The sequence below is a fragment of the Anticarsia gemmatalis genome, chromosome 2, assembly GCF_050436995.1.
Source record: "Anticarsia gemmatalis isolate Benzon Research Colony breed Stoneville strain chromosome 2, ilAntGemm2 primary, whole genome shotgun sequence".
Classification (NCBI taxonomy): Eukaryota; Metazoa; Arthropoda; class Insecta; order Lepidoptera; family Erebidae; genus Anticarsia; species Anticarsia gemmatalis.
Window position 1 is genome coordinate 1,998,915 of NC_134746.1, and position 12,524 is coordinate 2,011,438.

Genomic DNA, 12,524 nt, shown 5'->3' on the forward strand with positions numbered 1-12,524 from the left:
ATTCTCTTCTGTTACCGGGACCCGCCAACGCAATAAAACCAGATCTTTATACTTTGTGAATATGTAACAGAAAACCTAGCCTACCTTCGGGCGAAGTTACGAAAATTATTAGCAGAAACAAACTTTAATGTAAAGGCGTTTACAGATTTGGTGGTTTATTTGATTTGTAGAACGTGCTATTGTTGGCACCAGACCTAATGCGGCTATGTCCAATGATGAATGTTGGCAAGATGGTCGTGAAAATGATGAGCACTACTCTCCTACTATTTCAAATCTTAACCACTAAACTGTGATGAGACCTTATATGGTTTGATTGTTAATTTGTTACCCTACGGTAAGACTCTGAGAGTCTTAGATTATCGTTTTTTTTATTGTAGTGAATGCCGTGAACAAAAACTAAACAGAGATTATTTACATCTGGAGAAGACGAACAAAGACGAAAATTGCAAATTTTGCAGTTCACGTATTTTTTTTCGCTCGCGCCAACGAACGCCGGACAAATCTTTTGTCTATTTTTCAAAAAGTTCCATAAATTCTATCGTCACAGCAACTGTCTAGACTCTTGCCCACTATTTCACAATTCTAAAAATACATCCAATGTACAAACGCCCAAGGCAAGGCAAAATTACGATCAGCAAAAGCAAACTTTAATGTTAGTCTAATATAAATGAATGAACGCTTTAACCAGAATAAAAGTTTTTGCAAATCATTATTAATAAAGAGAAACTCGTATTTCGTTGGAATAAAAGCGTAGGATTTTAATACATCTTTTGACATTTACTTTTAGATTGTTTTTACTCCCTTAGGCTTTTAGTTGTCTTAAGTAAGATTGCTGATCATGACGTTTCAAGGTCAAGTCGTGGTTTAGTTAAGTATTCTTTAGGATTTACGTGACGTCATTAGCGAGTCAACGTTACGTTGACTCGCTAATGACGTCACGTAAATCCGCAGATTTATGTTTATGAACTTACTTGCTAATCCTTTTTGATGTAAGTCACATTTTTATTTGGCTCTTATCATTGTTTAGTTATTCTATTCCAGCAGTTACATATATTTTCGGTGTGGTTGATATAATAATACGAATGAAATCTAAATCACAGTGATTGTTTTCTAAATATAAAACACTAAAAGGAACAAACTATAACAAAGAATTTAATAACAAAATAGTTACGTATTTTAATAATTCGCAACAGCAATGCATTACAAGTGAATGTTCATATGTGTATGCATCTTAATATTTCATCTAGTCTTATAGAATCTATGAGCAATCTGTCATTTTATCTTCCGAAAGAAAAATATTCTTAAACGTCCAATTAGCAGAAATTAATTTCAAGGAACAGTTTCTTTCACTTGCAGCTTTTGGAAACAAAGTCAAAACACGGAACTCATTAACGAAGTGAGACTTTGAATCTCTTTTTGTAAGAAAAATGTTTCCCGGTTCTGTGCTGGAATATTGATTTCTTTGTTTGTATGCGGTTGCAATGATGTAGGAAGGATTTTTAAGAATTGTATGTTATGAACGAGATTTTTTTATTCAATGAGCAATTCAAATTTATGAATTAATAGATATTTATAGTATTAATATGGAACTCATCACAGACCATAATTAAGGCCAATAATCTATCTGTCTGTGTGTGACGGTCTAACGACCAAACTACTGAACCAATTTTTCATAAATTTCGATAGATAGACGAAAAACCAGGGTGAAACAAATAATAAAGTTTAAAGACAAATCTACCCATAGGAACTATCTTATGGGCAGATTTATCTTTGTAAAAAGATAGATGTATATATGAACGTGGATTTTACAAGAAATATGACTAAACTTATAATCACAACAAACAAACGAGGAATAATCTCAACATTCATATAAAAAAAGTAGTCAAACATACAAACATAATTCGTAAAGCTCTCTAAATCAGGCTTATATACTGTATACTGTGTACACAAACGTTTTCCTCCTCTATTAAATATACAAACAATGCTTACACTAGATATAAGGGAAATATGTTCGTATACATTATTCATTATACAATTACTGGGAAATGAGAGACATGACAACAGTCGCTCTGACGTGTTTGTATCTAGGATGAAAGTTTCATTAAAGGTAGGATATATTAGCTTACAAATGGAAAATTCTAATGAAATATTTGTAGTATTCGTTCATAGAAATAACTGTTTTGTTATGATGTTTGTGAGCCTCGTTACAATATAAGAACGGGTTTTGGCTTATTTTGATTTTAAAATTTGTAATAGTTTTTAAAAAGTGACAAAATGTTTAATGTTAAGAAAATACGTGTAAGTTAACCTATTCTGGGCAGCTTCTACTGTCATAAAATTTTAATTTGTTTTTAGATAATATTACAAATATAATAAAATTTGGTAGTAATAGGTATGCTTATTTGCGTTTTTACTTTATGTCGTAAAAACTTATTTTATTACAGCTGCATCTTTATCGTATTTACCGAATAATAAAGTGATGCAATTTGTGCCATATTGATTTGGCTCATAATAACGTTTGGTTTAGGTTAGTTTTAAGATCATAAAATTCACATAACTAAAAGATGACGGTTTAAAGATGTAGGATTTTTTTAAAATTGGAATACCTGAATTTTAGCTTCGGGCATAATAAAAAACCCGGGTAAATATGTTAATTCAGTTGGATCTCCTTCAAGAAACATCAAAGTAAACTGGTTAAAATGTCGACTTCTAAAATAAAGTAAAAGTAAAAAAAAAATACTTGACCCAATTACACAGAAAGTAGGTGCATAAGATAACCACAAGCTACAATGATATTCGCAAGACGCTCCCCTCAGAACAAACCTGGACTTCATAGATACGCCGCTTAATTAACACCCACAAAAGAATTTTATAATTACCTGAGCTCCCGCAATAAACTTAAGAAGTAAATTCATATAACGCGAAGTAATCCCAAGATTACGGCGTTGGATAAAACTGGAAGATAGTAAAGATATTAAATTAAGTCTTTTATTAATTTGAATTATGTACGCTTTTGATGTAAATAGTCAAAGAACTCTAGGCGTTGATAATTTTATAAAAACAATTTTTATGCGGCTATTTTATGGGCCACTCTTCTAGTTAGGTTAGCTGTTAAAAATCATCTTAGTGGAGTCTATGTATAATTAATGTCGATTAAAGTTTCGCGTCCACTGTGTCGGAATTGGAGCATATGGATGGTAAGGATTTGTAATTTTGTATTGATTTCCATGGCGCCGATCAAGTAAACGCAGTACCATAAAAATTAATACAAAGCAACAAATCCTTGTGGTCCGTACACTCTGGTTCCGATCCAACGCAGTGAACCAGTAACATTAATATCATAATCATATGTACTTATTATATTATCGTTAATCAGAATTATCTTTTTGGCAACTACAAAATAACTTTTTCTTTAATTTCAAAGCAGCCATGATAACAGACATTATGTTAAAACTAAGTAAATCTAATCAAACATTTGTCCAAAGGTTTGCGCCAACGCGAGCACCAGCTCCATGGGATGACGTGAAGACCGTTGACCAAATGGGACCAGTCTGTCCCCAAAGACTACCAGACATCTCCAACGAGACCTTGGCTTTGGAGAGGATGCCCAAAGGCCGGCTGGAGTATTTGAGAAGACTACTGCCTCGGTTGAAGAATCAGAGCGAAGACTGTCTTTATATGAATATCTACACGCCAGTGCAAGGTTAGTAACTTTTTCGAATAATTTTTATTTGAACGTTTTCCAGTAACTTATTCGAATAATTTTTATTTTAATTTGCGACTCATTAAAGGTACGTCAATTATAGCAAATATCAGTGTGGGTCACAATACGTTGATTCAGTTTTTTTTGTTCGTTGTTTGTATGTTTGTAAAAGTCGTAAAAGCTGTAATTAAAGAAAAAGTAGGTGACAAAATTAAACCTGGACCCTAAAGATTTGGTTTTCATTAAACACTGCCCAGTGCTCCTTTACCGAACACGGGTCATCTTAAAGACAAATAGTAATTTGGCTATCGCCCTCCTCATGATCACCAGACCTTACACACTCGATCTAAATTGTAATAAATCATTACTTGTGTGAATCTAAGTAATAATACTCGAAACCTAATCGAAATGCCTTCGCACGTGCTTGGGTTTCAATCTAAGGCCTAACTTTTCAGACCTTTGTAGGTATTAGTACTCGGTTGAATGATGTAGGTAATGCGTGGAAACCTGTGTAAATTCTCTTCGGAATATTAGAAGTTGTGGGGAGCAGAACCCATTTGAATATGCAATTTTGAAAAGGCATATGTCTTATGTTTGTAATGTGAGATATGTCCTTTTCGAAATTGCGAACTTAAGCTTCAACGACTTACAAAAACGATATGATGATTGATTAGGATAAAGTAAAACTAATCCCTCAGAAAATTTATTTAACTGTCTCTGATTTCTAAATGATTAGAGTATGCAGCTATGATTATATAACAACATCTAATATTTAATTCTCAAATATAACAAATCCTAATGTTTGTTAAAGTATTTTCAAAGGTAGTTAAAACATAACTAAGATTGACAGTTTTTATGTAACCGATTCAATTTATTTGCCTAATATGTCATCAAAAGCCTATTTATTGAGTTAAAAACCCCGATTCTTTTACCGAAATAAATATCAAATGTTTTCACAATCCTTTTATACTTTTAATAGGCATCAAATGAACGGAAAATACGAAAACACATTTATTAGAAACAATGTAATAGGATCGGGAACAATATCAAATTTAATGATGTAACACAATTTATTATTTACATAAAATTGTTTTATTGTTAGCGAAAGAACAAACGTCAAAGGGAAAAAGTTATGAAAAGAAATCTCTCCATTTTGTTTAAGGACACCATTATATTTTCTTTCTTTTATGCATAATGTAAACGATGGTATATGGAGACAAAACGGCGCGTAAAAGTAATATATGTTAGACTATTCCCATCGTGAGTTCCGCATTGATATTCCATGTCGTTACAAAAAGCTTAACATTTCAACTTTTTGTGCAATTTCCTTATCTTTTTATGTCATATTTTAGGTCAAAACTAATTTTCATTTGAATTCAACATTACTAGAAACGGGTTTCCATAAAAAAACAGTTCTCAATTGCAAAAAAATATGAACAAGTATAAAATTGTATGTTATTCTGTATTAAACAATTCTTTATTAACATTAAAACAGTTTGTAATAATGATATTATTCTAAGTACTCGAAAAGGTAGACAATTTTCGTTCCGTAATATTAAAGAACATTAATATCACTATAATAATAACTCAGTTACAGATAACATCAAGATAAAAGTCTCTCACAAAATTATAATACAACTCCAACAGATACAGAAACCTCTAGCCGAAAATTGAAAATGTTTCCCGAATACAAATATACATTCCTTAATTTTAATTACTTACAACGCCTTTGTGAGTTATCTTACATTCATTATCAAGCCTTTCGTAGACTTTAGATCAAAAGCTACGGCCTCAAGGTTAATATTCCCTCTACCATCCAAACCAGAGATAATCCACCTACATTTCTATAGACATTTCATTTCGCTTATTTCCCCAATTTTATCCTGGTTTACGGCCTCGCATTACAACATCGAATACCCGGACCCTAGAGGCTAGATACGGAAATATTTTTGGATGAAAATCATAGGAAATATCCATCGACTGTACCCTCTCTACGTATTTGTCGTCGATCGACAGAGGTCCGGATAAAAGTAACCTCGTAAAGAAACTTAAAGGAAATGTAATATTTTCTTTGTCGGTTGCATTTCGAGCTCTTTCGAGTTCAAACAGAAATGCTTAGACTAGCTCGCGGAAGGCTGTTATATGGAACGAAAATATTGAGTTTGCAAATGTCAAAGTTGGTAAGGAAACGTGTGGTGCTGAAGTTTGATCTTTTCCTACCTTTGAATAGTTCTACTGGTAACGTTTTATTCAGGAATATGGAAATGTTAGTGTATGTAGTAGTATTTATTTCCTTTGCCACGTTTTTTACATTGTAAATAACTATTACCGCTATTAAATTGTATTGCCACATGAAGTTAAATAACTAACCAACAGCCTAGAACCAATGTATCAAAATATGCGGGCTTATGGACAAATGACTTAATTGTTCATTTGTCCATAAGTCATCTTAATTCTATTCAGTTGCTTTTCATTTTAAGACAAAAACCCAGTTTTTATTTTATCTGGTATATTCATCATATCACACCTGTTATAACCGAAAATATAGACAGAGGTGTAAATTCATATAAAAGTGAGTCATTCTGTGACCGAATGTTTTAAATGACCAATAATTCTAATAAAAACATCTAAACTATACTTGAATTGACGAGTTATGTGATATATAAACTGCTTAAATAAAGCCAAATACCAGCTCACCTATTTGTTACGGTTGACTTTAACAAATTACGTGAAACAGTAAATAAATCTCTCGTTCCTTTTATTTCTACCTCCATTCTCAGATTAAAGTAGAAGTGCAACACTTTCTACTTGTATGCTACAATCCTTCTATGTTGTCCCACTTTTAAAGATTGACTTACATTCTGCAGCTGTTTCTGTGTTTCTATACTTATTTAGTTCCAATTTAAACTAGTGACTTTGTGACTGTTACAGTACAAGATTCTCTTTAGTCGGTACTGACAAATATCGAAAATTTGACAGTTAACTATACTGCTAAAATAGTCCTGCGTTGTGCGTTAGAGGGGCTTGTCAGATTTTCATACAAAATTTCTCGATAGCTAGCCCTTTGTTCATAATCGATAGGGGCAGAGAATCTTGCGACAGTTTTTAAAATATTGCCTCTCTCTGCTGATATTTATCGTCATCAAATACTGTGCCTAAAATGGTAAAGTTTACTATAAGTAATAAAAAATAAGAAGAGCACCTTCAGAAAAATGTAATCTATTCAAGCTACACTTGACCACAAAACATCAATCCACTTTTTCCGAGAAAGGATCTGTCCTGTCATCCAGAATTTCTTAGAACAAGAAAGTTCTAAGCCTCACAATTTGACGCACGACAAATTTATAATATATTTCTTAACACGGTCTGCTACTTTGTTATCCATTTTCAACAACCCTTCACGTTCAAGCCTAAATCCATCTTCGTAAACAAAATCTAAGATTAAGTTCACTCATATCTCAAATTCTAGGCTCTACTCATACATCCTAATTTATTTCATTTATGATTCCGCGTGCATTCGTTCAAATGCTTTGTCATCGTTATGTGGCGTATAAATGTGACCAAAACATGTCATTTAGTGTTCCAAGCACGTATGTCCCGGTTTTGACCCAATTTCCCCTTTATTGCTTACGTAATCCTGTTGACAAAAGCCTTTTTTCGTAACGTCTGAGATAATTTAAGATTGTATTTGATTGTTCGAAGCTATTGATGTGGTACGATTAGTTTTGTGAATTGTATTAGGTTTACCTCAGGGACGTGTTCTGGGACCTTCACTAACATTTGCCTTTGGTAATGTGTTTGATTTTGTTCAATCTCCAATTTGTTTAGGTACTGAATTTTCAACTTACGATCCACTGGGAGATACCGTTCACAAGAAATGAGATAACTACCTGGGATACTAAAAATTCGATGCTCAAACAAATTTCCTATCAATTTTCTATTATTATTTATTACTGTTATCAACGGTGCTGTTAAACAAAACACATTACCATTAAAGCTTACACATAGTTTAAAATCAAAAGACACTCAATCACTGTCATTTATTTTAGTGCTATCCGTTACCGTGCTTATTAATGTACATAACACTCTAACCAGCATCATTACTGTCAAATAGTCTAATCTAGTTTCAATAGCACCCATTTCACATCAATCGAAACCGCTTATGGTCAGTGAATCCAATCCATATAATTGCACTCCAAAAACAATATTCACAAAACACTAATCCAGATTCGTATACTATCTAAATGTAATTTATCAATTTTAATGGAATTCTAATGTATTGTAAATTGAAATAACTGGTTTTATGTATAAATACGTCATCAATCAAAGCAGTAATAACATTTTAATGGGAATAGAAATGTCGTGTGTATTTTACTTCTAATGTCGCACTCAATTTATTATATGAGTGTGTATTATATTAGAATATTTATCACCTTTAAACGTGTTACTGAAAGATTTATTATTTTTTACGTTAATATGACTTTCTTAATTACTCGGATCTGTTTCACGACCTCTGTCATTTTTTTTTTGTTAATCAGTACTATAAATAACTTATCATCCACTTCTGACTAGTCTCAACTTTATCTGCAGTAAAAACACTTGTCATATTTGTTTCGTGATAATATATTACAAAACTTTGCACATTCTTATATTACAAATGAAAAAGCGGTCCGAAGTTCAGAGATCGCCTCTCGAAATAATATCCCTATATCGTATCCACATCTTAAATCAGATTTCCGGCCCGGAATTCTTGGCGCAACTAATCACGAAGGGCCATAAATCAGTTTCCGCACAATGCACCTATACATCGGTTCATTGCACCTAAACGTAAGCCTTCGAGCCTCACGCATTGTTGCACATAGAATTCGGTATTGTTTTGAGGAAAATCTATTTCGAGGATGTAGCATGTGGAGATGTTAATCGAGTATTTTTTGCTGTAATCTGTATTATATTCGATTAATCATTCGTTTTGTGTGGATCTGTTTTTGTAGGTACGGCTTCATTTTGTTTTGCTTTGATTTGATTAGTATCATTATTCTAGTAATTATTATTGCCTATTGAAGTGGGAATGTTATTCATTTTGAAATGTTAAATCTAATTTTAGTTTTGTTCATAAACGTCACTGTTGATAAATAAATAATTAAATAGTAATTACGCTCTGCCCTGCTTAATTACGGGTATTTATTTAATAATCAAATATAATTTGAACCAAAATAAACTTTTATTTTAGTATTCCACGTATTTTTGTAACTAAATTAGAACATTGTTTACAAAAAGCATGATTTCCAATGAAAATAGCGACGCAATTTAGATCAGATAAACAAATAGGGTTACGAATTAATACGAATTCCAGATACAATCAGAGTTTGATAATATTGAAGATTCAACAAAGGCAAAAGCAATAGCAATTATCAAACAAACGAAACAATAGTGGGAAATATGTAAATGAATGAAAATTTAATAAAATCATTTGGCAAAATTGAATATCAGCCTTAACGTTTAATTGTAGTTTGGATAAACAGAATTGTGTTAAAATACAATAACACAAAATTAATTTTTGAAGGAAAAAAATACCTTATATTTTAATGTAATTTGTTTGGAAAGAGCTCTATTAAAATGTTTATGGTATTATACAATACAATGACAATTTTTTGTGATCTATCAATAATTTTGTTCTAGGAAACAGTTCATGCATATTTTAGAAAACATGAAACCACAAACTTTTCCTTACACGTCGTCAAGGCAAAACAAAACAGAATACTTCTCATAAAAAATATGTGTAAATAAATGATTATATCTGTATGGTTATTTTTTGTAATATTGTGAAGATAACAAAAGAAAATCTGATTAAGAAGACAATATAATATAATTCAATGAAGCAAAAGTAATCAACTTGTTTCAAACATCACGTATGTTGTAATCAAATTTGCAGACATCGTACAAACACTAAGTTTTCATATCCACAGATCTTTCGAGTATTAATATTCCATGTCAATACGGTTCTTCAGACAGTGCTCCTAAATTTTAATCACAGTTTACAATGGTTGGTCCCCTCTTCCAACTGGATAGTTTTGTTACGATAGTCTCTTTGTTCGATTGTACAAAAGACACGTGAGTAGGGTTACCTGTGTATAGATTTTCTTAGAAGTCATCGATTTCAGATACCTGTACAAGTTATTTTTTTACTAGAGATTTTATTTTGAGAACAGCCCCATGATTTCACTTAGTTAACACCCAGAAGTAACTGGTTTAGTTCTACAATATTGTCTCTCATTACTTTTCTTTAGTGATTATCATTACACTCAGGCCATCTCAAACGTGCGAAATAAGTCATTTCATTTTATCGGAGTCTCTCGTTTCACATTGTCACAATAATTGCATTCTTTTGATTATGAAGTAGTTGTACGTTTATAACGGCCTGATTATAGTAGACTTAACTGCTAGAAATCTCTTAAGTATATTTTGTACTTTGAAAGTTTCAATAATATTCTTGCATATTTCGCAACAGGTACAAGGTGAAAGAAAATACGTTCAAAGAGCCTTTACCAAAATACCCGTCGTTCACCAACCCTACGATAGCGTCGTAAGATTGTGAAGGAAGTATTTGTGAAGAAATTATTAACGTCAGACCGAATTGTGCTTTTGTGGTTATTGATAAAAGACTTGGGACAAATGTGTAGGTGACATTGAGAGTGTAATAAAGGTTTCTTACAAAGAAATATACAATAGTTGATAGGAGAAGGAAAATGTTGTAAATATGACGGTTCATAACCTACTTTTGTTAGGGTTATTTTTACGTACATTGACTTGAGTTTTGTTATTTTACAGTTGCTGTAAGTTGGCCTTGCCCCAAAATTTACATTTGCCAAGATTTTTTGTTGTACAATCTGATGTAATTGTTTTACAACATTTATACAAACGTATTCCAATATCTAACCCAGAGTTTGATATCATACATGGGATTAACGTTGCTAAGGGTGAAATGTGGGTGTCCCCAATCACCTCTGCCTATACCTTCCTACCCTATATCACAAAAAAGTATCATTTTTACGTTGTCTAGTCTAAAATTCGGATGATTAGTTAAAAGACAGGATTACAAATAATAATATCTTCGTACCGATTGATAGCAAATAGAAGTTTTAGAACCAGCCTTGAAACTCATTTGCAAACTAAAATAGTCGTAAAACATTGACGTAGATACTCTTTATTATGTTGACTTTCTAACCCGCAAATATTTTGAACGCTATTTCGGCTTCTTTATCTGTTTCGCACATAATAAATTACGTCATATTCAACAGAACTACTATATTTCACGCGATATTTTATAGCATGGTGTTTATAGAAAAGGGACGCTAAGCCACTGTTTACGACGGCCAAGTCGGCCGCTTCCCGCGTACGAAATTTACTACTTGCACGATATGATAAGCAGTCAGCAAACAGCTTTTATACTCTATCAACATAAAAATTCTTAATAATATTTTTAACAACTGCCCAATATATTTTGGTAATGGTCGTGTTTACTGTTTTCTGCCAAATTTTGGTGAGATAAACGGGAATTAGTTTTAAACGGGACTTAAATTCTGTGTTATTGATTTTCGGGGTAAACCAAGGCCACTACGATTGAATTTTTTTTTAAACTTGATTGTTTTTAAATAAAAACGTCCTCTATCTAAAATAATGTCGTTAAGAGAGAACGTGGTCTTTATATAATGTTAATATCATTAGGAAGATAATGATTTAAGAAAAGATGATCAGCCTCTATTCTACTTTAATGAGAAACAGAAACGTGCATTCAGTTAAGAACAAATAAGCTCCCAAAACAAACCAAAATAGAATACAATATAACACTTACGAAACCGCAATTTTCTTAGTTTGCTACAAACAACTTGTAGTCAAGATAATTAAGATTTACTGCGTCTGTATTCAAATGGTACAATTAAGTAAAATGTGGTTTCCTTATGTATGTAATGAATTGTTCGCAACCGACTAAACTAAACTGAAACTATAAATTACCTTTGAGATCATACTTGGCAAAATACAAACTTGGCTAACGAGTCTAGCTCGTGGTACGTCGTTCTTACTTAGGTTGCTTACAAAGGCTGTAGTCTGGAGACACCTTTTTGAGATTTATATTAAAGTAACTAAAAGCTTATTGCATCTCTCATGTTACGGTGAAATTTTGCTTTGAAGTAAACTTGAGTAAAATTCTGTGAAATAATTTAATTTTGAATATTTATATAATAGAGATTTTTCATAATGTACTTAAGCTTATGCTAAGTAGTAAGTACAATCACAATCTAGTTACAGCTAATTAACAAAAATTATTCTTAAGATTTCACTGTGATGGAGTTTAGAGTAAACATAATTAAAAACCATTTTTAGGGCTTCAAAGAAAATTCAAAGCGTCTTTTTTTTTAGGTACTCTATCAGAATTATCATGAAACTAGTACGAGCCATGTTTTATAAATTCCTTTTGTGTATGATGATGTACTTCGTTACTACCCAACAATTAACACAGCAACCAAAACTTGTTAACTCTAAAACCACATACAAAACCAGATAAACCCTAAACTTAAAATACCAACGAAAATGAACAATTCATGAGTGTAACTTTAAGTTTTCATATAATAAGTAGTATAATACACCTTTGTAAAGTGTGTCGACGCGAAACAACCGGGCTATCTTTTATCCGTTAGAGTTAAGAACTTTCAGCTCTTCATACACTTTATGAACGTAAAGTTTTAAACGACGCTCTAAACGTTATTGCATTATAAACTTTTGTATGAAAGCTATTTTTGATACGGATAATAAGGTTACTTGT

The 12,524-nt window shown here is 32.0% G+C and overlaps 1 protein-coding gene across 2 annotated transcripts in view; it reads left to right on the top strand.

The window, feature by feature from the left end:
- Positions 1 to 12,524, top strand: part of LOC142979107 (neuroligin-4, Y-linked-like) — a 97,869-nt gene that overhangs the window by 61,488 nt on the left and 23,857 nt on the right. For both annotated transcript variants that reach the window (XM_076123862.1, XM_076123870.1), the window contains exon 3: positions 3,486 to 3,703. In XM_076123862.1, coding sequence (XP_075979977.1) covers positions 3,486 to 3,703 — 218 coding nt within the window. The remainder of the gene's footprint in view (positions 1 to 3,485; positions 3,704 to 12,524) is intronic.